This window comes from Camelus bactrianus, chromosome 1 (genome assembly GCF_048773025.1).
Source record: "Camelus bactrianus isolate YW-2024 breed Bactrian camel chromosome 1, ASM4877302v1, whole genome shotgun sequence".
NCBI classification, from domain to species: domain Eukaryota; kingdom Metazoa; phylum Chordata; class Mammalia; order Artiodactyla; family Camelidae; genus Camelus; species Camelus bactrianus.
In genome coordinates this window covers 103,888,240-103,913,384 of record NC_133539.1, presented here as the reverse complement: position 1 = coordinate 103,913,384, position 25,145 = coordinate 103,888,240, and the positions used below count along the sequence as shown (strand labels likewise).

General features: G+C 43.7%; 1 protein-coding gene and 1 non-coding gene across 8 annotated transcripts in view; one reads left to right on the top strand and one right to left on the bottom strand.

Annotated features, from left to right (window-relative positions):
- Positions 1-2,268: 2,268 nt before the first annotated feature.
- TRNAP-GGG (transfer RNA proline (anticodon GGG)) lies at positions 2,269-2,341 on the bottom strand. The gene has a single exon. It is a non-coding gene; the product is annotated as a tRNA-Pro (tRNA).
- Positions 2,342-8,577: 6,236 nt separating this feature from the next.
- Positions 8,578-25,145, top strand: part of LOC105066826 (ribonuclease inhibitor) — a 42,542-nt gene continuing 25,974 nt past the window's right edge. For 2 of the 7 annotated variants that reach the window (XM_045514705.2, XM_010952265.3), the window contains exons 1-7: positions 8,580-8,734; positions 12,354-12,424; positions 13,219-13,428; positions 15,133-15,285; positions 19,544-19,689; positions 21,714-21,854; positions 22,251-22,396. In XM_045514705.2, the coding sequence (XP_045370661.1) occupies positions 13,249-13,428; positions 15,133-15,285; positions 19,544-19,689; positions 21,714-21,854; positions 22,251-22,396 (766 nt within the window). In that variant the 5' untranslated portion in view covers positions 8,580-8,734; positions 12,354-12,424; positions 13,219-13,248. Of the gene's footprint in view, positions 8,735-9,144; positions 9,382-12,353; positions 12,425-13,113; positions 13,429-15,132; positions 15,286-19,543; positions 19,690-21,713; positions 21,855-22,250; positions 22,397-25,145 lie in introns of all 7 variants that reach the window. The other 5 variants (XM_074370374.1, XM_074370364.1, XM_074370368.1 and 2 more) reach the window with 5 other exon arrangements.

The following is a 25,145-nucleotide window of genomic DNA, read 5'->3' as shown; positions in this document are numbered from 1 at the left end:
AGTAGTAGAGCCAATTTAAATGTAAGAGTTAAGTTTCCTTACGTGAAACTCAGAAATTTGTGCTTTCCATATCAGTCAGGGTTCAGTTAGAAAGAGAAGGCACTTCAGGTGTTTCACATAGAGGGAATTCAACTCGGGGAATTTTTACAAAGGTGTTAGGAAGACTGGAAGAGCAAAAGGGAGGAGGAGCAAAAAGAAAGAAGCAGGGAGCTCTCTTTGCCGCGTCTACTGTGACAATGAAGACCATTTGTAGTAATCAGAACGTCAACCTTCCAGAAAATGTCGACATTGCTCTGAAGGGGCGCACAGTTATTGTGACGGGCCCCAGAGGAACCCTGCAGAGGGACTTCAGTCACACTGATGTCAAATTCAGTCTCCTTAGAAAGAAGAGGCTCCAGGATGACAAATGGTGGGAAATCAAAAGGAGCTGGCTACTGTCGTACTATCTGTGTCACGGACAGAGCACAATCACAGTGTTCTACAAGGTCCTCCGTTACAAGATGAGGTCGGTGTATATTCCCCCACCAATGCTGTTATTCAGAAGAATAAGTCTCTTGTTGAAATCTGAAATTTCTCGGGTGAAAAATACACCCACCGGTTCAAATGAGGCCAGGCATTACTTAAATATCTCAAGCCGCAGGAAAAAAAAAAGAGTTAATTCTTGAAGGAAATGACAGTGAAGTTGTCTCAAATTCAGCTGCTTTGATTCAGCAAGCCACAACAGTTAAGAACAAGGATATTAGAAAATTGGGCTGGTATCTGCGTCTCTGGAATTGGAACAGTTCAGCAGGCTGATGACTGAGATCTAAGAGCCGTGCAGCTACAGAAACAAGATGCTACATGATTCCTAGGACCTATAAGACCTATGTGGTATTTTAAAGATGCAGTAAAAAAAAAAAAAAACCCTGTTTATTTGCGGGGAAGAAGGAAGGAAGGAAGGGAGTGAGGGAGGACGGGAAGAGATAACCAAATATCAGAAGCTGCCAAAGTCACCCTGAGCTGGAGTCTGGAATGCTCCATCTGCTGCCACAGTTTTGGAACCACTGTCGTAGTTGTTTCCAAGTCCACCAAAGATATAGAACCACTGAAAAGCTTCTTCCTCTGACTGGACTGCTGGGACTTAGGAGTTACCCCACTTCTACTCCCACAACAGCAACCATCAGGGCCTGCCAACAACGGCCACACCATCAGGCCCAAAGACGGACTCTTCTCTCTCCCTCCCACCTCTGGTCTCCCACCAGTGCTCCAACTGGCAGAACCCAACAGAGACCCAGCTGGCAGAAGAGCCTGGGAGATGTAAGCTGCAGATGCGCAGCCCCAGTGGTTCACAGTGTACAAGGGCAGGTGTGGCACTGAGAAAAAAAAAAACAAGAAATAACTTGCACATTATCATATCAAATCCTACAGATTTCTATATTAAGTTGGACTATACAGCTTATTTTTATATTTGAAATTGGGTGATTCTCATCTGAATCGAACTCCCTTCTGTAAGACTTTTTCATAAAAGATGACCATGAAAAACAAGTTGTATTTGGCCATTCTGCACAGAATATAGGCAGGCACTTGGCCATGAAGTGGGCCACCTTTCACCCAGAGAGATGACTGTACTGAGGACCCACAGCAATCAAAGCTAGCTCGTGAGAGGTACTGTTTCAAAGCATACTCTGCTTTCCAGCATATCTACCCTCAGGGAATCTCATGCTATAGGGAATATTTATTGTTTCTCCCTGACCTGCATCCTCCTCACCTTTCATCTGGCTCCTGCACCCCTACCTCCCTCTGGCCCAACGCCCTACTCCTTAAGGTTCTGGTGGGACTGCCAATGACAGGACCCACACCCAAAGGAAGGCCAAGCACATTTTTTGTCCCTGCTCTCAGTTGGGATGGTGCAAGGGGTGGGACCCAAAGAAAAACTTGAATATTCAACTTAATTTGAATTCATTTGAATAAGAAAAGAATTGTCAACTTCCACAATAAGCCTTCAATGTTATAACTTTGCCCTGTTTATTAACAGCTACTAAAAGAAGTGTCTGATATTTTGCAGCAGATAGTGTAGTAATAATGAGATTCTCCTTGAAGTTAAAGAAGTGAATTTCCATTCAGCCTGGCCCTTCTGGTCTACTGCTCTTGATCTGAGATCTTCAAGGTGGCAGATCTGTTAGGTTTCTGGGTATTTTCCCCCTTCAATGCTTGACTATTACTCGGAGAATCTGGCCTTGAGAACAGAAAAGATGTGGAGACCACTTTTTATTATTATTATTTCTTTAATGGAGGTACCAGGGATTGAACCCATGACCTCATGCACCCCAGGCATACACTCTACCACTGAGCTATATCCTCCCCGAGATAATTTTTTAAAAGCAGAGGCATTAAAGAGGGGGAGGAGCTGAAAGGAATTTCAAATGCTAGATGCATTAGTATTCTCCAGAGAAACAGAACCAACAGGATGTGTAGATAAATAGGTAGGTAGATATTTTAAGAATATGGCCCAATTCTTCCATTGTCGAGCCCCGGTGAGTCCAAAATCTGCAATATCTGATGGAATAGGCTGCTAGGTTGGAGTTGCAGGGAAGAGTTGCAGTTGAATCCAAAAGCAGCCTGCTGGCAGAATTGCTTCTTTCTCAGGGGAGGTTAGACTTTTTCTATTCAGACCTTCAACTGATTGGATGAGGCCCACCCATGTTATGGAGGGCAATCTGTTTACTGAAAATCTATGGAGTTAATGTTAATCTTATCCAAAAAACACCTTCAAAAAAAATCCAGAATCATGTTTGACCAAATATCAGAACACTGTGGCCCAACCAAATTAACACATAAAATCATGCAAGGGAAGCAGTGATAGCTCCAAGTTGCCACAGGGAATGGCTCCTCAGGGAACTAAAACTTGGACAATGCTGGGAAGGAACATACAGTGGTGGTCCTCCCGGGTCACTTCTAGTGCTGATCAATTTCTAGTTTGGGGTACTCAGAAGGAGCAAGACTGTGATAGTCCAAAAGACTGGGCACAGAGAATTCCAAAGTCGAAGAGATTTTAGAATTCACAGGGCCATGCTCCTCAGACTTGAACATCCATCAGCATCACCTATATGGCTTGTTAAAACAGGTAGCTAAGTCCTGTTTCTGATTCAGTAGGTCTGGGACAAGGCCCAAGATTTTGCATTTCTAACAGTTTCCCAGGTGATACTGATGCTGTTGGTCTGGGAGCCACACTTTGAGAACCACTAACTTATGGCTTGTCATTCAAAGTGTGGTCCATGGACCAGCAGCCTCAGCCTTATGCGGGAGCTTCTTAGAAATGCAGGATCTCAGGTCCCATTCAAGACCTACTGCACCAGCATCTCATACTGACAAGATCACTATGCGATTTGTGTGCATATTAAAGTTTCAGAAACACTCATCAACCTTGCTCATTTTGCAGATGAGGAAAATTATAGTGGGTGAACACTTTGCTTGGGGAAGGAGAGAGCTGATTCCTGATTCCCGGTCTCAGTGTTCTTCCATACACAAGTGCCTTTCCACCCTGGCTGCATGGTAGAATCATGGACAACAAATACTGATGCCCGGGCCCCACCCCAGAGATTCCCATGTAATTGGTCTGTGATAGGTTCCCAGGCATGGGCAGTCATTTAGTTCTCCCAGCTGATTCTGATGTGTAGTCGGGGTTGAGAAGCACAGATATCGCCCATATTGAAGACTCAGTTTTATATCATCATCCTCTTCACCTCATTGAAAAACTATTTGAAGCTTGTCTGCAGATGTCCTACTCCATAGAGTCTCTCGTTGGAAAACATTCCTTGGCTCTTTTAGTTACAATCTTCATTGGGGATGTCTTTTCAGACCAGAACATGTTTCAGAAAGACCTGCAAACGGCTGCAAGGCCAGTGCTCACTGAATGCCCTACATCTAGTGCCGATGAATTTCACACCTGCTCAACCCCAGGAAAACCTCCTATTCCCTCAAAGCATACCTCAAGAAGAAACTCCCTCTTTCCCTGCCTGATGCAAGGGTCTCACTGCTTCCTCAGTGAAGACTTTGCCTCTTTTTTTCCACATGGACCTGGTCAGGACTGAAAGATGATAAGAGAGAGCAAACAGGAGAGGGGAGCTTCCCAAGAACTCGGCTGGGGGACGTGGGCCTGGGAAGGTGGTGGCGGCGGCTATCTCAGGGTCCACGGTCCTTTTCTTATCCTTCCAGTCAGTGCTGGAAGAACAGACACACAGGTGTGGGGGAGAAGTTATTTGAGGCCAAGGTCAAGCAAACTAGCTATAGTAGCAGCATCCCCTAGCAGCCGAGATCCTGTGGTCTGCTGGGAGCTCCTTGCACTACTCCTAAGCCTCTGTTTGGGACCACTAGAGATGGGAAGGGCTTAAAGCTCTGGTTTGGGGGGTTTCTATTAAAGCCCACTGACCAAAGATTACCAGAGACTTACCTGCAGTTAGAGAAAAACGATGTTCCGTTTATTGGGCTTGCTGCTGCACAAGAGGATGGCCCCGGAGCCTCAGGAGATGGAACTGGGAGGAACTTCTCACAGGATTCTCATAGGTGATTCTCAGGAGGATGAGGTGGGAGGCAGTCCTAGACTGGATGCTGCGAGGAAGAAGGGAGCATTTTGGTAACTGGACATGTAATATCATCTAGAAAGCGGGAGCCCTGGACTTGGTTGTAACTGGTGAAGGGGCAACAGTCACTCAGACTCATCAGAAGAGGGCGTCGTCTGGTCACTTTTGTGTTTGGGGAATGGCCTTGCTCTGTCTCTCCTTGGAGGGTGGAGGCTCACCTGAACATTGCTTATGTGCATGTGGGGAAACCAGCGGCCTGGCTGCCAGCAGGGCCAGCTTTCATGTTTTCAGTTCAAAACCCCTTGTTCTTCTTGAGAACCCAAAGAGATTAATGTCATCATTTCTGGCCTCTATAATCCTTTTCTCTTCACAGCTGTTACTATGTCCTTTCAGAGACAGGTCAACAATAAAAATTCTAAATAAAATGATCCCAATCAAAACTGTGAAACGTGCCCATGGCTTCCTTTTCTAATTGTGTGATTGAATGTCTGTACATTTTCTGAAGATGTGTCAGCCATTCTGCTGTGGGTAAGAGAAATCTGGATAGCTTTGCCTTAAATAAACTGGGTGTTCCTTTCCTTATGTAAAGAGAACCCAGAGGAGGGCAGCCCCGGGGATTCAGCGGCTTCGTGACGCTATCAGGGACCCGACTCTTTCCATTCATCTTTTCACCTGTAGCACAGCTTAATCCAACATACACTTATTATTTCACACAATTTTTGAGAGTCGGGATTCTGGAAGCGGCTTAGCTGGGTGATTCTGGCTCAAGGTTTCTCATGAGGCTGCAGGAGTCCAAGGCTTCAGTGGGTTTGAAGGTCCCCACTTCCAAGGTATGTCACTCGCACAGCCCTTGGCTGGAGGCCTGGGTTCCTCACCACGTGGGCCTTTCCCAGGGCTGCTTGTGCGTCCTCCCCACATGGTGGCTGGCTTCTCCCAGAGCCAGTGATCCAAGAAGGTGAGCAAGGAGGATGTCATGATGCCCTTTGTGACCCAGTCACACACCATCACTTCCACCATATTTTATTCATTACAAGTGAGTCACTCAAGGAATGAGTGATTAGGTTTTGCCTTTTGAAGGGAGGAGTAGATATATTTGTGGAGACATTTAAGAACCACCGCCTCAAGGGTGGACCGCCCCTGAGTTATTCTGCCCCTTCTGACTTCACACCCTCCTCTGTATCTCTTCCCTCCTCTGCTCACTTTCCTTCTTTCCTCTCTTCCTTTTTCTTCTTCGTCATGATTTCTCCTGGGTTGCCTTCTCTCTGGCATATGATCCAGTAGCAGAACAGCTTCCCTCCCCAAAAGCCAAATTCACCTCAAAGCCCTTCTGAGATTCTGGTGGCTGCAGTCAGCAGGGAGCAAGGCACGCAGGTGGGGTGAGCTGATACCAATATTCATTCTGAGGGTCTGATTTTTTTTTTACTACCTACTATGTAACTTATTTTTTATTGGAAGTATCTTGCATTCATGACAGATGCTTTCTGGGTTTTGCCACATATTTTAACGTTAAAGGTTAAATTACTTTTTACATGCAAGTAGTGTGAATAGTTTTCCCCACATGGCGTCACTGATTATAAAAAGATGACACACCACATGGATTAAGTGTAGAATCAAAAAGATCATGGAAATAAACACCTCACTCCTATGCATAAATCGAAAACCAAAACAACACTGCACTGCAAAATACAGATAATAAAGTTCAACAAATTTCTGACTTTTCCCAAAACTACTTTGCTAGGGTTTTTCTTGAAATATGAAATATCAAATTCTTCCCCTGCATTTGTTGTTGCCATTGTGTTGTCTCCCAGCTTTGCAGGAGCTCAAAACACATGCTTAGCCTCCCTGGTAATTCAGCCCTGGTGAGTCACACCTAAAGTCACACAAAGTGAAATGAGCTCCAGGTTGCCCAACTTACAAAGCTGCTGTGACTCAGGTTGCTAGTTAATGCCCAGTATCCATCTTTCCCTTCTTCTGTAAGTAACAGAAATTCCCATTTTTAGCTGGTCTCATGTCTGCTTGGAATAAATACCATATTTCCCAGCCTCCTTTGCTGCTAGGTATGATCATATCTGTAGGTCTGGCCAATGGAATGTAAGCAAGAGTGTCATACATGATTTCTGGGAAATGTCCTTAAAGGGAGAGAACGTGCCCTTCTTTGTCCAGTTCTCCTTCCTCCCTTCTATCCGAAATGGGAACAAAATGGCTGGAGCTCAGCAACCATTTTGGGCCGTGAGGTCAAAGTCTCATACTGAGGATGGCAGAGTAATAAAATAGAAGAAGCCTGGATTCCTCATGACCTTGGGTCTTCTGTGGCAGCTCTAGACTGCTTACCCCTGAATTTCATTAACATGAAAGGGAAATGAACTTCTATATTGTTCCAACCAGTGTTAATGGGTTGCTGACATTCGCAGCTGAACCTAATCCTAGCATTACATTTCCTTTATGAACCTGCCCACTGTGCACAGGGACTCCTCATCTTGTCTCTGATGATCTATTTAGTTTCTGACCCTGGTTCTGTCCCTATCCTCTTGGGCTCTGGCCTTCCTCATCATCCTCTGCTCCCCAAGCATCTGTTTGAGTCCTAGTCCGTGACCTGTAAGTGCGCTTCCTCATTTTACTCCAGACTTCTCCCTCACTCAGCCTCTGGTTATGTCTTAGGAAGTGGGACTAGGGCCCAACAGGGGAAGAGAAGAGGCTGCACAAAGCAGAAATAACCCAGGGGTGCTGACTCATTGGAAAGTCATGTCTGTTCAAAGAGAGGATTCCTCCTTGCCCTCCTTGACCTCCCCTGCCACTTTGATCACTTTGTGCCAAATTAGATCCATGTGGGTTTAAAATATACACTGAAAAAACTACAGCCAGTGTGGAGAAGTTATAGGACTATTTTCCATTTGCAGTTTCCTGTGAATCCATTTAATCCAATTTATTTATTCATTCTTTCATTAAACATTTATTAAGAACCTATTCTATATTGAGAGAGAGAAAGGGAGGGAATTTATTATCTGACAGTCCTAGAGGTCAGAAGTCCCACATGGGAGCCACTGGACTAAAATCAAGGTGTCAGCAGGTCTGGGTTCCTTTATGCAGATTCGAGAGAATCCATTTCCCCACCTTTCCAGCTTCTAGAGGGTCGTGTCCCCTTCCTCCATCCTGGGAGCCAGCAACAGCTGGTTGAGTTCTCCTTGCATCTCTCTGATCACACCTCTCTCTCTGTCACAGCGGGGAAAGTTTCCGGACTCTATGTTTTCAGACTCAGGCGATCAGATTGGCCCCACCCAGATAATCAAGAATAACAACCCTGTCTCAAGGTCTGCAACTTTAATCACACCTGCAAAGTCACTTTTGCAATGTAAGGTACCATATTCACAGGTTCCATGGATAGGGGCATGAATATCTTTGGGAGCCCCCAATCCTTAAATTTACAAGCCCCAAAGCCACTGCCCACAGCAAGACTTCTTAAAATCTCTTTTTCTCCCCCATCCACGTCTTCCGAAAGCGCCAAATACTTTTGCATCTCTTTTCTCCGTATTCCCCAGAAGAACTTCCTGGCCCAGCCTCTGAGCTGCCTCCTTTATCCTGGCGCCCTCCTGTGATTGGGGAGGGGGAAAAAATCGCAAAAAAAAAAAAAAAAAAAAAAAAAAGGAAAGGAAAAAAGAAAAAAGAAATCTCTGGAGTGGACAGGAGAGTCCTCTCACACTGGTTTCTGCTTGTTGCTGTGGGATGTAACCACCATGTATAACTCGGTTTCTCTGGGAAACCGTGATAGGGGCTCGGGTGCGGTCCACAGCTGACCTCGCGCAGGCGAGTAAGAGACAGATATTTATCCTTCCGAAACTTCTGCCCCTTGCCCCGTAATTCCCCACTGATGACCAAGGATACGGGTCCCCAGCTTCTGTCCCTTTTAGACCTCATCCCTCGCAGTGCCATTGGCGCCCTGACCCGCAGCGAGGACACCTGGAGTTTTCCAGGTCCAAGGCCGAGTCCCTACGAACCTTGGAACATGATCCTTCCTGCCGTCATCCCCACCCCTCCTCCTCCTCCTCCAGCCCCCGACTCTTCTCCCTCCGGCTCCACCTCCGCCCTTCCCTGCGACCGCCCCTGGCAGCCGTCTCCATAGCGCGCACCCGACGCGGGAAGCTGGCCCGGCGAGGGACGCGCGGAGACAGTGCGCCGGAGTGAGTGCGGGGCGCAGGCCTGGGGCGGGGGGCGGGAGGGGTGAGGGGAGACGCGGCTCCGGCACCGCGAACGGTGAGGCCCCTGGTTAGATACTCCAGACAGGCTGGGACCTGGGCTCCATAGAGATTGTGTTCGCTTCTCCTCCACCCCAGCGACACAGCCCCTCCCCACTCGGACATCCCCAGGGCAGGGGGGCCTGGCGCCCTGGGTACGGATTTCCGGCCTCAGTAGGTAATGAGGATTCTTTCCCGAATCTGTTGAAATTGTTGCCTTAGAAGAGGGAGCAGAAAGCAGCCCCGCTTTGCCTTCCCTCTCCCTGTGCCCTGGGAGCCCACAGCTGTTGGGGCTGGGCTGGCTGGGAGCTCCTCCTCCTCTTCCTCCTCCCCCTCCCCCTCCTCCTCCACTGCAGGGCCCTCTGGCTCTGCTGTCACCCCCTCAGACCCACTCCCACCACCACATTTAGAAGAGTCAAGCCAGAGGAGCTGAGAAAACCTAGCAGAGTATCTGTTACGGAAACGACAGGCCAATCAAGAAACAAGCACCACTCGGAGGGTTGGAGTACTCAGATGTTAAGCCAGCGGGCTCAGAGGGACTTCCGCTCCGAAGCTCTGAGCACATCCAAGACGTGCGCATGAGGTTTTAAAGGGTAAAGTACAAGCTTGGGGTATTCAGCCAATAGGCAAGGAACAGCTTTAGCATCATTATCATCACAAAAGTGGAGGTGGGGAGGCAGCAAACCAACATTTCAAAGCCAGATATGTATCTCTGAAAATCCAGCTGGCTAGCAAAAAAACATAAACAGCAAACCAACACTAATTAACTTAGATTTACAAGTTAGTCCAGCAGAACTCAGATCAGTATTCCAATACTTAGACTTGTGAGTTATCTTGTTAGCCCAGCCCAGCCTCTCCTTCACATTCCTAGACCTGTGAGTTATCTTGTTAGACCAGCCCAGCTTTTCCTTCACATATCTACTCCTTAGGCCTCCTCCTTAACTTCTCAGCCAATGACTCTGGCCTTGAGCACCTAGGTAGTTGCCAGCCTGGGCCACACATTTACTCTGTATGGAAATGACATGAAGAAACGTTCATGATAAAATAGTAACCAAAAAACTCAAAACTTAAGAGTGTCTTAATAGAATGTTTATAGATTGTATGTGTGTATACTTTGTGCTTCTGTAAATACCCAGAAAAGGCTGATGAGAAATACTTCATATTGTGAATAAGTACCATCTTAGCTTGGGCTGCCATAATCAAACACCATAGACAACAGAAATCTATTTTTCCCAAGTTTGGAGGCTGGGAAATCCAAGATCAAGGTGCCAGTAATGTAAGCTTCATTTTGAAGCTGTTTCTCTTTGCCTGTAGGTGATGGCCACCTCAACAGCTTGGGGGAGGTGGGGGAGGTGGGGGAGGTGGAAGGGGGAACAGGGAATGAGCTCTCAGGTATCTTTTCTTATAAGGACACTAATCCCATCATTAGGGCCCCACCCTCATGACCTCATCTAACCCTAATTATCTCACAAAGGCCCCATCTCCAAATAACATCACACTAGGGGGTTAGGGCTTCAACATATAAATGGGGAGGGGGGGAGGCTGCAAATATTCAGTCCATAACAGTATCTAATAGGTGGTACCTTAGAGTGGTTAGGAATTTGGGCCATGGAGCCAGACTGTCTGAATTTCAATCCCAGCTGCACCATTTACCAGTGTCTGCCCTTAGACAAATCACTTAACCTCACTATGCCTCAGGTGTCCCACCTGAGCATTTACTACGTGCCAGGCTCTGTTCTTAGCATTTGTCATGCACTAACCCATTATTCCTCATAATGATTCTTTGTTATCATCAACTACATGTTACTAATGAAAAAACTTTACATTTGTTATCTCATTTAATCTTTACAAATGTCAAAGAGGTCAATATCCCCATCATTTTTACAGATGAAGAGAATGAGTTTCAGGGAAGTGAAGCAGATTACCCACAATCACCCTGCTAATAATTGACAGGCACAGGATTCAAACAAGTTCTTAACTGGAAGCCTGGGCTGCCCCCTCCCCACCCGCACAGTCTCCCATGATGCCATGCAGTGTTTGCCAATTGCCCAATGATAAGCATCACCTGAGATGCTTTCCAAAAATAGTCTTGGTAAGCAGAAAGAGAAAGAAAAATACCATATGGTATCACTCATATGTGGAATCTTAAAAAAAAATGACACAAATGAACTTACTTACAAAACAGAAACAGACTCAGCAGACATAGAAAACAAATTTATGGTTACCAGGGCGGAAAGGGAAGTATGAAGGGATAAATTGGGAGTTCAAGATTTGCAGATACTAAGTACTATATATAAAATAGATATACAACAAGTTTCTACAGTATAGCACAGGGAACTAGATTCAATATCTTGTAGTAACCTATAATGAAAAAGAATATGAAAAGGAATATATATGTATGTATATGTATGACTGAAACATGCTGTACACCAGAAATTGACACAACATTGTAAACTGACTATTTTTAATTAAAAACTAAAAAACTTAACATGCAAAAAATACAGAATAGTCTTGGGAGTCAGTAGGCCCAGTTTGGTTTTCAGCCAGAACAAGTCCTTTCTTTCCCATCCCAGGCCTTATTTTTGTTCCATGTAAAACAAAGACCAGGCCCAAGACGGCAAATAGGTTTTAGGTAGCTGCCAAGTCTGGCTGCTCTGCAGCAGCTGACTGAAGCACAGCTGTGAGCAGAATTCTGGGACTACAGTGACGGCCATGGATGTAGGGACTGGCAGGGTAAATAACCATTGGTTTGCCCAGTACTTTCCTGGTTTTAGCACTCAAAGTCCTGGGACCACTGGTCATCCTAGTGATGGCTTCCCTGGATCAGACAATCTGTATAGTCTCAACCAAAGCTATTACTATTGTGATTTTCCCTTATCCCAGTATCTGTGTCTCTACATTCTGTGGGGTTCACTCTCTCTTTCCAGAATGGTTTTCAGTAATGATGGGCTAATTTGTTATGCAGCAATAGGATACTAATACAAGTGTGATCTAATTTGAAAAGATGAATTACCTCCAGTAGCTCAATAGCATCTAACAGGTGTTGCTAGCTTTCCCTTGAAAATTTAAAATATCCTGAAGTGCCCTATAAGTTTGTAGTGCCTCCAGGCACCTCAGCACACAGTTTGGGAACTGTGGTTCTGAGACATGAAGCATTTCTAGATATAAAGAGGGATATTAAATAATGGCAAAACAGTAGATTCCTCCAGGAAAATTTATCAGTTCTAAACTTGCAATATATCTAGTAATATAGCTTCAAAATAAATGAAACAAACATTTATGGATTAATAGCAGAAAGAAATTTACATTTATATACCTTTCTCAATAACTGGTAGAATAAGTGTATATAAAATTCAGTAAAGATAAATGTAATAGGAAACCATTGGAGAGATTTAAGCAGAAGAGTCATATGACCTGATTTATGTTTCAAAAACATCACTTTGGCAACTGGGTGGAAAACAGACCTAAGTAGGGCGCACAGGCTGCTACAGTAATGCAGGTAGGAAAGTAATGGTAGTGGCAGCAATGAAGTGGTATTCCTCCTGATGTCTGCTTTTCTCAACAGCCCCTGTCTCCTTCCGGCTTCACTGGAATGCTCCACCAGGCTTGGATTCAACAAGGAGAGCCACTTCTAATGTAAGATAATAAACACATTTTTTTTTGACAGTCTCTATCTAGAAACTTTGTCAAGTGGGAAAACTCTAATAATTCCCATAAACCTATGAACCCAGTTCAGAGACCCAACTGTTAAATTAAGTTATCACACCCTGAGACTCTCCGAGGCTGGATAATTAAAAGGACAAAATCAGTACTGATTCTTGTGGCCAGAGCATCAATAATAATAATAAAGTTTATTGAGCACTTCCACTATGTGCCAGGCACTGTGCTAAGTGCTTTATAAACTTATCTTATTTAACGCTTAGGACAACCGTAATCCATTTTACAGATAGGGAAATAGAGGCTTGAAGAGTCTTCATAATTTATCTAAGGCCACCCAATGAATCACATAGTGGAGATAACACTAAAATCCAGGTCTGTTCCCCTCATTCTTAATCACTATAATATTCTGCCCAGCAAGAACTATGTCTATGAAGAGATTTACGCCACTTTTAAATCATATGTCCTTGGAAATATTTGTACCCACTATTAATGTTAATTATGTTCCTTTATAATTAAGTTCCATGAGTACTGCTCCCATTAAACAATCTAAAAAGAACCTGGTTCTATGAATATAGAAGTTGCAAATTGAAAAATTCTGCTCAACTATCTCTATTTTGATTCCCTACTCCCATTTTAAGATTAGTGAAGCACTTTACGATTTTCAGAGAAGGGTGTGCAGCAATACTTGCCAATTTTTAGTGGGAGAAGTGTGATCTGCTCCTTAAAAAGACATCTGTGTGTTGAGTTTCACGGCAAGTTACTGTCTTCAGAATCCAAGTGTAATCTAACACTATAAAACGATGCCAAGAGAAAGGGAAGGAAATCGAAAAACTAAAGGAGCACCCCTGCCCATCGTTACAACTCTTCAAAAGTTCCTGAAAACGTATGAGAAGCATTGTGCCCAGACTCAGACGTCCGTGTGTCCGGCCATCAAAAGGGACTTGAAAACCAGTATCAACAACGAGCAGATTCTCAGCAAGGTAAGTGTATCCTCTCCTTCCCTGAAATGAACTGATGAGTTTTCTCCCAAGGAACACAGGTCCTCAGTCCCCTCCAGCCCAGAACTGGTGGTTCCTGCCTGAATGACATCCAAAGCCTGTCTCTGGCACCAAGATCTGCTCAGCAATTCTCCTGTCTTCCCAGTCCTATTTCTGAATCTGCCCATCCCAGTCCTTCCAACAGGGCTGCCTTTTCTCACACCACTTCACCTCTGGAATGGCCAACCTGCCCCTCCTCCCACTCTACCTCTAAGAGCCCAGCTCAAAAGCACCACTTCTGTCATCACTCTAAGACCTCCCTCCCCAGCACTCCAGCCACCCGACCTGACTCTAAGAGAATGTCTTCTTGCCTTGACAACTGATGTGTCCCTGCCATCAGGCCAGACCTGCACACATCCACATCTCCCATCTCACTTGGAGTGAGGTCAGCAAACATATAATTGGGATTTCAGGAAAAAATCTGATGTATCTTTTCTGAGATTAAATCCAGGAACTGGATGAGAGGGGGAAAAAAGAGAGACCAGCAGTGAAATAAATGGTCAACTCATGGGAAGAGGCACCTGAGAGACCAGAAGAGGGAGCCTGGCACCCAACAATGGACTGCCCGGCTTTACAGCTTTTCTATCACCAGCCCAGAAAGACAGTCTATGTTTTAATAATCACATACCTACTAATTTCCTAAAATGCTGAGTGTTAAACAAGACAACAAATTAAACAAAATAATTAGAGATGGGTTGTTTAAAAAAAATCATTATTTTAAGGTGACTTTGACAGAAATCCATTTCACCCATATTTTCCTAAATGTTTTTGGGGGATAGAAGGGTGATGACATTGCACCCCGCACAAAAAGAACCTCCTGAAGTTCCTCTTTAACCATCTTTCGCCTGAGCTTCCGTTTCCCAGAGCAGCTGCCCTCCCCCCTCCTCCCGTCCTGTGCCTTCAGCCTCTCCCTCTCCACCTCTTCTACTCTCCTCTCCCCTCTGTGCCCTCCTAGGTCTCTCTGATTCCTTCTTTTGCAGTAGCTTCTCCCCCGCACATCTCCCAGCTCACCCCAATGGAGGCCATCTTTTCTTGTGGTAAAACAATCACTAATTAATTTTTCCTATGGTAGTATTTATAATTAGCCTCCACCACTTAATCATAAGGGTTAATCATAAATCTTGTTCAAATCTATAACCTCGTCAGCAATGTTTTCCATTAGAAATATAATTAACATCGTGACCCAGTTTATAAGTACTGTTATGAATCAGTATGACCATAAGAGCTGTTTCTGTTGGGCTGGTTGCTTTGGTTGGGTCTCTGTTTTGATTTTGAATGTCACTCAAATAAAAGTCTCATGAGACAATTATTCCTTACTGCATAGGATACACTCACATAACTTCTCTTTTCTGTTTCATTAAAGAAAAAAAAGTAAGCTGGTTGCAACCCACTAAACTGATTTCCTGACCCAATAATGGCCATGCTGAAAAAAATCTCTGCCCTATGGGACTTTTCATGGAGCTTTGCACAGGGCAGGAAGTCCCAAGTTGGTACTGAATTATCATCCCAATGCACACCTGATCCAAAGTCAGTAACAATCTTAAATGTTCTTCTGACGTTGTCTAATGACAATACTCTTTCTCCACATATTCGGATACATGGCCCTCTCTTTACGATGCCCACCTATAGTTTTTTCTTCCATTCCAGTTTGTACTTGTAAGACCTGATGATTCCCCACCAAGCATCCTACCAGTTTCCTTGGAACCTCTGCTCATGACCGTGCAGGATGAGTGTTACATGCTGGGGAGAGAGATCTCCATCTGGGGCCTTCAACTGAGCAACCCAGAGGTGGCCAGACTCGTGAGTCATGTGTTTTAAAAAATGAAAATTGCAGATATTTATAAACACAATAGCTAAAGCTTCATCTCACTTCTTTTCCCCCAGCTACTTCCCAGAGGTACTACCAGCCTCGAGCTGATGTGTAACAACCCCATGCATGTTTTTACACTTGTATTACATGTGCATGTATGTTTTTACTTACATGCATGACACTGTACTTTGTGTATGATTTTGCGACTTACTCTTTTATTCACATTATGTTGTCAAAATGTCTCCTTGTTCACTAATTTTGACTGCTATCGTATCACACATAACCTTTGTCCTTGAATGATAGTTTTGCTGGATATACACTTATAGATTAATCATTATCATTTTTTAATTGAAGTTCCATTTTTGTGAACATATATAGAACTTCACTTTCGGAAAGGGCAATCAGATCATTCAGATCAATCCTTTCACTGAGGACAACAAGAGGAACTAAAATACACAGTATGGGAGGCAAAGAAGCTTGATTCCTACTTCACATTATACCCCAGAATCAATTCCAGATGGGCTACAAATTTAAGGCAAAACAATAAAGTTTCCAGATGATAATAAAGGAAAATACCACCGTGACTGGGGTGGAGAAAAACTTCTCAAGCAGGCACAAAAAGCACCAACCATAAAAGACTGATAAATTGGATCCATTACAACTAATGTTCAACATGAGTCACCATTAAGAAAGTAAAAAGGAAGCCACAGACCTAGAAAAGATATGTGCTACATATATAATCAAAAAGGTTCCTATGCAGGCTATATAAGAAAAAGAGAAATAATCCAGTAGAAACATGATCAAAAACTTGAATAGGCATTTTACAAAAGAAGATATCAAGCAGCCAATAAACATATAAAAAGATGTCCAACTTCATTAGGAATGAGGAGAATAAAAATTAGAAACATGAAGAGATACCACTACATAGCCACTGGAAGAATGAAAATAAAAGCAGATTACCAAGTGTCAGTGAGGATAGGGAACAACTGAAATTTTCATACACTGTGATGGGCGCGTAATTGGTACATCTGGAAAACTGTATTGAAGTCTCTACTGATACCAAAGTCTACGATCCAGCAATTCCACTCTATAGTCATATACCAAACATAAATGTGCGTGCGTGCGTATGCATGGGGTGTGTGTGTGTGTGTGTGTGTGTTGGTGGGGCTAGGAGGCACCAAGAGACATACACCAAATGTTCCTGGAAGCTTTAGTCAAAATAGCCAAGAACTGGAAGCAACCAAATGTCTATCAACATAGAGTGGATAAAGAAATCATAGCATATTTATATAGTAGAGCACTATATAGCAATGAAAATACACTAACTACAGCTATGCAAAAATAAGATATGATAACTCTCACTAACATAATGTTGTACAAATGAAGAGAGGATACATACTGGGGAGAAGGTATAGCTTGGTGGTAGAGCGCATGTTTAGCATGCATGAAGTCCTCTGTTCAATCTCCAGTACTTCCATTAAAAATAAACAAACCTAATTACCTCCCCCAACCAGAAAAATAAAAATAAATAAATAAATAAACTTTTTAAAAATTAAAAAAAAGGAATACATACTCTATGCTTGCATTCATATGAAGTTCAAAAAACAGGTAAGGCTATAATGTTTATCATAAAATAGCTCTCAGGGAGGAGGAAGGAAGTGGAGATTGGAAGAGGGCATTGGTGCCCATTTTTCTCCTCTCTTGCCTTTTAAAAAAATCCCTAATTTTATTTATCCGAATGTGTTAAACTTATTTTATAATCTGCATTTAACAGTTTCAATAATCTGAATTATGTTGGAGTCTGATACTGCTGACTCTTGATTCTACTGACTCTCACTTATGGTGACATTTCTTTGTATGTTTTTGTGATTTATTTTTTACTGTAAACTCATATTTCCTGCAAAAAAAAACCAGTTGTGGCCACTCCTTGAGCTCTGATTTGAAGACCGCTTTCTCCAGAGAGGATCTGCATTTGCTTCTGCCACATACTCAGGATGCTGCCATCTCAGAGCTATGTGAAATTAAATTCTTGATCTGATGTTTCCTGGAACCATCCAGGTGATGTTAATTCAGGGTGCTAACCTGTGCTATGGCTAGTTTGTGAGTTCTCAGGGGTGTATTTTTTCCCATACACTCAGTATCAGTTTGAGATAGGCCACTTCCCTGGGATCCTTTGCGGAAGGCAGAGCTGGCTTTATTTCTAGTTCATCCTTACTCTGAGGGCATAGCACTATAGCTCACCTTATGTTTTGGGCCACATCTCTTTGCAGAATTTCCTACTGGACTCTTCACCTTGGGCTTAATCTATCCCCTAGACTGTATGATGCATGAAAACCAAAGTTCAAATCTATTCCTTTACTGATATTCCTAAAGGGAAAGCTGGCTTCAGTGCCTTGTAACCCTTCTAGGTTCCCACTTTCTCTCATTTATTGTCTTTTGTGTATTCCTCACTAACCTACCAGTCAATCAACACATTTTAAAAAGATATTTTTAAAACTCTCAGATGAACACATGGAGGAAAACTATGAGACTGGATTTGGCAACGATTTCTTGGATATGACACTGAAAGCACAGACAACAAAAGAAAAACTAGATGAATGGGACTACCTCAAAATGAAAAACTTCTGTGCATCAAATGACAGAATCAACCGAGTGAAAAGGGAGACGATAATTGCAAATTCTATATCTGATAAGGGGTTAATATCCAGAATATATAAAGAACTCCCATAACTCTACAACAAAAAACAACCTGATTTTAAAGTGGATAAAGGACTTGAATAGACATTCTCCAAAGAAGACATACTAATAACCAATAAGCAACTGAAAAGAAGTTCAACATCATTAATTATTAGAGAAATGCAAATCAAAACCACAATGAGATACTCAACGTCATCGACTAGGATGGTTACTACCAAACAAAACAAAACAAAACAAAATAACATATGGATGAACCCCCTGAGGAACTCATGCTAAGTGAAATAAGTTAGACACAAAAGGATAAATACTGTAGCATTCCACTTATAAGAGGTACCTAGAGAAGTCAAATTCATAGAGACAGAAAGTAGAATGGCAGTTGCCAGGGGTTTGAGGGAGGGGAGAATGGGAGCTTTTGTTTAATGGGTACAGAGTTTCAGATTTGCAAGATGAAAAAAAGTTCTGGAGATGGATGGTGGTGAGGGTTGCACAACAATGTGAATATACTTAATGTCACTGAGCTGTACACTTGAAAATGATTAAGATGGTAGATTGTAAGTGTATTTGACCACAATTTAAAAATAATTTTTAAAAAAGATATTTTAAATATATAAGCAGAATTTCGGGTTGTTTTTATTCAGAGGGTAAGTCAGGGTACCCAGGCCATTCAAGCCAGAAAGAGAATGCTGTCCATTAAAAGTTAAAAGTTGAAAGTGATCCTTAGCAGTTCCTTAAAATGTAGCCCTCTGGGTAATCTGGAGGCTGCTGAGAAATTCTATCGAAGACAGCTGCGGTCTTGCCCGCAGCAGTGATGATGCCCAAGGGATGGCACTGCAAAGCACTGGTTGAGATCTTTAGGACCTGGTCCAGAGTTTATTTTGCAGAGACCAACGTTAACATCAGCAGTGACGTGCCACATGGCCTCCTCTATCAAAAACGCAGCTTGAGAATCCGATCCAGCGCTCAAACCAACTAGATGTTCTTTCATTAAAGAGGCCTCAGGCACCAGCTCTGTAGTTAAGGTTGCAAGTGCTTTTTCATTCCCAACCAAAGTATAATTTGGAATCCTCTCTCTGACCAACATGTCATTACCTCAAAAAACCCTAAATCCTCCCAACCCCACCAGAGCCTTTTTGAGGCTTAAATTCTGAACTGAAGGAATCCTCAGGTTGCGGTGATGCTAATTGCTAAAAGGTGTCCTTCACGATTTGTAGCTTTCAAATCCCTCTCCTATCAGTTAGGTGGGGATTTAAGTGTCACTGGGATCCTTTGTTACCACAAGAAATGACCTTCCCACAGACTCGTGCTTATATTGTGCTACAATATGTCCTATCTCACCATCAAGCTTGGCGTCTCCCATGTAATTCTTCAATGAGTCTTCATTTTAAAGGGAAATTATTTTGTTTTCATGCTACTTTCTCCTTGGGTAATTAGAACATTATCTTAGAGTTAAAAATGTTGAGGAAATTAACATAAGTGACTTTAAAGTAACATACTAAGACACAGGGCATGTTGGTCTGCATAGTGTCAGAGCTCTTTACCTTGTGTTCTCAGGCTTCGCTTCTGGAATCGAAGGGGCGCGCCTGCCCATTTACCACCCTCAAACTCATGGATTGCAGGATAGATGCGTGGTCTCTGGGGAGACTTGGGACAGCTCTGCAGTTCAGCAGTTTGCGTTCTCTCGTCCTCGATTACTGCAAGTAAGGCTGGAACGCAGAGTTCCTTCACGGTCCTTCCTGCTCTAGGCTGGGGAGGCAAAGGCTGGGAGGGCAAAATTCTGGTTCCTTGTGCCTCATCAAGTCATCACTGAAAATGACACACCGAAACCTCCTTAGAGCTCTTGTTCCTGAGTAAATGGGGAGGTTCTCAAAAAGAGTCTCTTGTCATTCATTTATTCTTTCAACAAATATTTGTTGAAGGCCAGTTTGTACAAGACATGCGGCTCGTTGCTAAGGAAGATACAGGTATATTTAAGGCAATGCAGCTGTCTGAGGGAGTCTTTGGTACAACACAGAGAGGAGACATGCTCTTGATTATGTCTAATGCAAGGCAGAAAGTCTGGATATCACGAAAGATGTCCATCCACAGTTTAGGGGTGGGGGGGTTGCATAAGAGAAACCAGAATTCCTTAGGTGATGGGTCAATATTCACCAGGGGAGGAGAGGAAAGGTATGATGCTACAGAGGAGCAAAGCAAGACCTTCAGAGGACCGGGCAGGGGAGGTCAGGGGTAGTGATGATAATAATAGTAGTATCAGCTAATGGTTACTGAGAGCTTACTGTGTGCCAAGCAGTGCATGGATTTTTCTCATTTATTCTTTCAACAGTAGATAGATATGTATCATTACATATAGATGTATGATACATAATGATAGATACATACCATTTTTATCCCTTGAGTATAGGTGAGGAAAAATTTAGGGGGATTAATTGGCTTGTTCAAGGTCATTCAGCTCATGGGGTTGGAGCCTAGATGTGAATCCAGCTGCCTGAATCAGAGCCCTCCTCTGACCCATGATAGTAGATTGCTGGGGTCTATAATTTACCATCCATAAATAATTGCAAACTGCTTGTGTGATCTGGGGTAGGTCATGCAAACTCTCTGACCTATACTGAGATGATCTCTTCCACTTCCCACGTCTGTGATTCCATGACTCTTCCCATAGAGCCAAGTAGTACCTTGTACTCAAAAGGCCAGTGGACTGTGAAGTGAGATGAGTCATGCCTGAGAAGTGGTACCACAGTGACACACAGGCCCCATAAAAGGACTAGGGTCTTACTAGGGCCCTGGTGGTGACATGGGACAAGTCCATCAGCAAAAGCTGGGGAGAGTGAATATTCTGTGGAGGTCCTCCAGGTTTCTGAAATGCTGGGAGGAGCTTTAGCCACGGCCTCCTAACACAGGGCAGCAGAAGGATTAGGGTCCCCGGGACACCACGCCATGAGTGCACAATCTGCCACGGAGTCTCCCTAGCTCCCCTATTGGACCAGGCAGAAACAGCCCCACTGCTAAGAGATCCCTCTAGACTCCAGCTCCTGTGCTGGACCCAGAGACATGCACTGTGGGAAGAATGAAGGAACTCCCATCTCAAGGAAACAGCTTATTTTAATTGACAGCTGAAATCCTGTGGCTGCTAAGATGCCTGGAGTTGTCAGGGTGTGGGAGCTGGGAATCACCACTGAGACCTCAGCACTGGTCAGACTGTAGGTTACCAGCCTCTGGGGGACTGGAGTTCTTCCCTCACTGTCTTCCCTGATAGGCTGTGAAGTTCAGTGGGCAGGGTGCCCCTTTTCTCATACACGGCTGCATCCCCACAGCCATCACGGTAGCTGGCCCTCAATAATTACTTGTTGAATGAATTAATAAATTTTAAGTTATTTCTATTAATTCTACTCACCTCACTTTAAAGTTCAAGCCTTGACATTCCAAATTCCCTAAAGATGCCCTTTACCTCACTGGCCCTCGGCTTCTGACCTAACACCTACCTACCACCAGAGGCTGCTGCTGGCATGAATGAGACGATGTGTGTGATTTCACTTTGCAAACTTACTCCTCCACTCCCAGGCTGCCCACCTCCACCATCCCCGCCCACCCCCACAGCCAGCCCTGGCCCTAGGACCAGCAAGAGTGCCTCTAACTTCCCTGGGTAGTGTCTTAAAATTAATAATCCAATGGGTGACGTGGTTTTAAAAGTTACTTATTTGCTCCTATCATTTCTTTTCAGATTTGGAAATGAAGAAATTGAGAGTGTTTTCTCAGGCCTGGAGAACAACCAGAGGCTTCGAGACCTCAGCCTGCGCTTCTGTGGCCTGGGGCCGCAGAGTGGGCCAAGGCTGGGCTCTGCCATGTGCCAGAGTGCGGTCCGGTGAGGAGGCCCACTCCCCGCCACCCCCACATCTCCACACCATTCTGTCTTGAATCATGTAGCCAGTTATGCACACAGCCTACTAGACCATGGGTCCCCTTGATTTTTCACTATGTTTTGAATCATCTTTTCCCCCTGTAGTTATTTTTGTTTTTCTTTATTATAAGAGAAAGATCCTTTAGTTACGCTTGCAAATCAAGGATGTTGTCCTAAATGCACGTTTTTGGCCAGCTGACATGGTCACTCGTTCTATTTTTCTGACATAGTCTATTATTTATTATGGTTATTTATTATTTTATAACTAGGTCTATTATTTTATGAGGTGAAGACCTCAATTCCAAATTTGAGAAAGTGGAAATAAGGTCAAATGAACAGTGTATTTTGTCCCTTCCCCAGTGAGCTGCACCTGGATGGCAATTACCTGCAATGTTCTGGAGCTCTGGGGCTCCTCAGGCCCATAGCGGAGTATGTAGAGATGCAGGGGAAGGACCAGCCAGCCACTGCCCCACCAGACACCAGGAATCCCCCTCAGCCGTTCCAAGGTAAGCAATGGGGAACTTCGCCCTAAACTCTGTTGGTGCCACCTAAAAGAAGAAGAATTTGCTTTGCAATTAAAAGTGACCTTCCCAGTGATCCATGGAGACTCTTCTTCCTGAGAATGTATGGGAGCAGAATGACAGAACCCCAAAGATGTCTTTGTCCCAATCTTCAGAACTGGTAACTATGTTACCTCACATAATAAAAGGATCATTATAAGAAGGCAAGTGGGCCAGAGTCAGAGAGAGGGAGATGTCACAATGGAAGGAAAGGTTGGAGTGAAGTGAGGAAGGGGCCATGAGCCAAGGAATGTAGGTTGGAGCTGGAAAGGTCAAGGAAACGAATTCTTCCCCAGAGCCTCCAAAAGGAATGCAGCTCTGCCAATGCCCTGACCTTTGTCCATAAGACCCATTGGACTTCTGACTCCCAGAACTGTAAGACAATAACCTTGTACTGTTTTAAGCAGTAAGTTTGTGATCAAACAGTCCATTGAGGGAGGGGCCAGACACTGCAATGGGCAACCCCACCAGAATCACACAACTTGCATCAGGGAAGGCACAGTCCCTTCAGAGAAGTAGACAGATGAGGAAGACAGATGCAGGACAGATGAGAACAACAGCTGCTTACTTCCCTATAAAAGGCTTACCATTTGTTTAATAGATCCCAAGTACACATACTCATGATGCATTTTAAAGCTGACTGCTTTTAATCACTGGTTACAGTAAACCATAGCAAGTGGCTCATAGCACAGACTTAGAGTCAGACCTAGGTTCAAATCCTTCTCCAGCTGTTCATGACTTTGGGCAAATTATCAAACTGATCTAACTTCAGCTTCTTCAGCTACAAAATAAACAAAATGATAACTAGCCCCTGGCGTTGAGTGAGGACTAAATGATGTAAAGTAGTCAGCATGGTGCCTTACACACAATAAGTACTTGAGGGGTGTATTATCATCAGCACCTTCATCATTATTGTTACAGCAACCACCTTTTCCTAGGAGAGGAAAATCTTGAAGCATGTTAGGGAACACAGTTACTCTAACTGCTGGGAAAAAAATGAAGATAAAGAACTGAAGTCTAGTGTACAACATGGTGACTACAGTTAACAATACTGTATTGCATATTTGAAAGCTGCTGAGTAGATATTAAAAGTTCTCATCACAAGAAAAAATATTTGTGGCTATGTGGTGATGGATGTTAACTGGACTTATTGTAGTTGTCAGATCTACATACAAATATCGAATCATTATGTGATACACCTGAAGCTAGTATAATGTTTATGTCAATTATATCTCAGTGAAAGTTACTGAAATATAATTATATACCAACGTGCCTTATTTTTTTTTTTAAAAAAAGCTGAAGTCAAAGCTCCTTTGTGGAAATGAATGCGAAGAATTTATAATTAACAGAGATTCATTAAATACAAGAGTTATCCCTCATTTAGGAACTTGCACAGTATCAGAATTATATAGGTTATTTGTTGAATTTGATAATTCAAGTCAACACAATAAATATATAAAAGGAAGCTGGGAAGGGATGTCTGTCATCAAATATTATTTTCCCTCTGCTATATTTACCAACATTCCTATAAAAAGCCATAGTCCCATTTATAAAGTCCTGTACTATAAAGTTCAGATCTAAATAAGTGAATCTATGATTTTCAAAAAAATAATTGGAAATGTGAAAGTACCATCTCCAAGGACCGGAGTGTGGCAGGCAGGGACAGGTGTGAGAGGTGTGGGATTGGAAAGGTAAGAAATGACAAGGATGTAAGGAAGAAACGTGGAGCTCTCTTATTCTGGTTGTTCCAAGTGGTTTCTGCTGAAAAGGCCATTAAGGCTTAATCTTAAGGGTTCTGGATTTGTTTTCCTAGAGCGCCAAAAAAGCCAGGGTCAGAGCTGACTGCCGAGAGGCCTGCCCTGTCTTTCCTTCCATCCTTCACAAGCAGCCCTGAACAGGGTGGAAACTACCCCAGCCGGGCCGGGCCCTGCGGTCAGTGCTCAGCATACAGAACCACTTTTAAGTTGCTCTCATCACTCAGATCTCAGCAGTACAACAAAACCCACTTAACAAGTACCTTTCTAGGCTCTTCCTCCCCTGAGGCTAACTGTGACAGTCTCTAACATTCACGTTCATTCACATCAACCTTGATCTCTATCCAGTTCAGCTGGTGCATTTTAGCTACTCTGCACTCTTCTGGTTAACTTTATTAGTCTGCGCAGGCTGCCAAAACAGAACACCGCAGGCTGGGGGGGCTTAAACAACAGGTTTATTTTCTGGAAGTTTGGAGGCCAGAAGTCCCAGATCAAATGCTAGCTGCTCTGGTTCGTGGTACGGGCTCTCTTCCTGGCTAGCTGATGGCTACCCTTTAACTGTGTCCTCATGTGGTCTTTTCTATGTGTTGCACGCAAGATAGAGCAAGCTCTCTGGTGTCTAGTAAGAACACTGATCCTATCTGATCAGGGCCCACTGCTGTGACCTCATTTACCTCAGTTACCTCTGCAGAGGCCTCATCTCCAAATACAGCCATACTGGGGGTTCAACCCAGTTTGTTGCAAGACAGGTTTGCAAAGGGCAGGGACAAGGGCAGCTCCAGGAGTCTCACAGGATGCACGAGGTTGCTGGAGGAGGGTGCCAGATTCCTTGGTTCAAGGATCACATTTGAGAGGACTCGGGTCCCACACCCACCTGTGGCTGGTAAGATACCACAATCATTTTTATTGCCACATATGCCTCTTTTTTCATTTATGGCCAA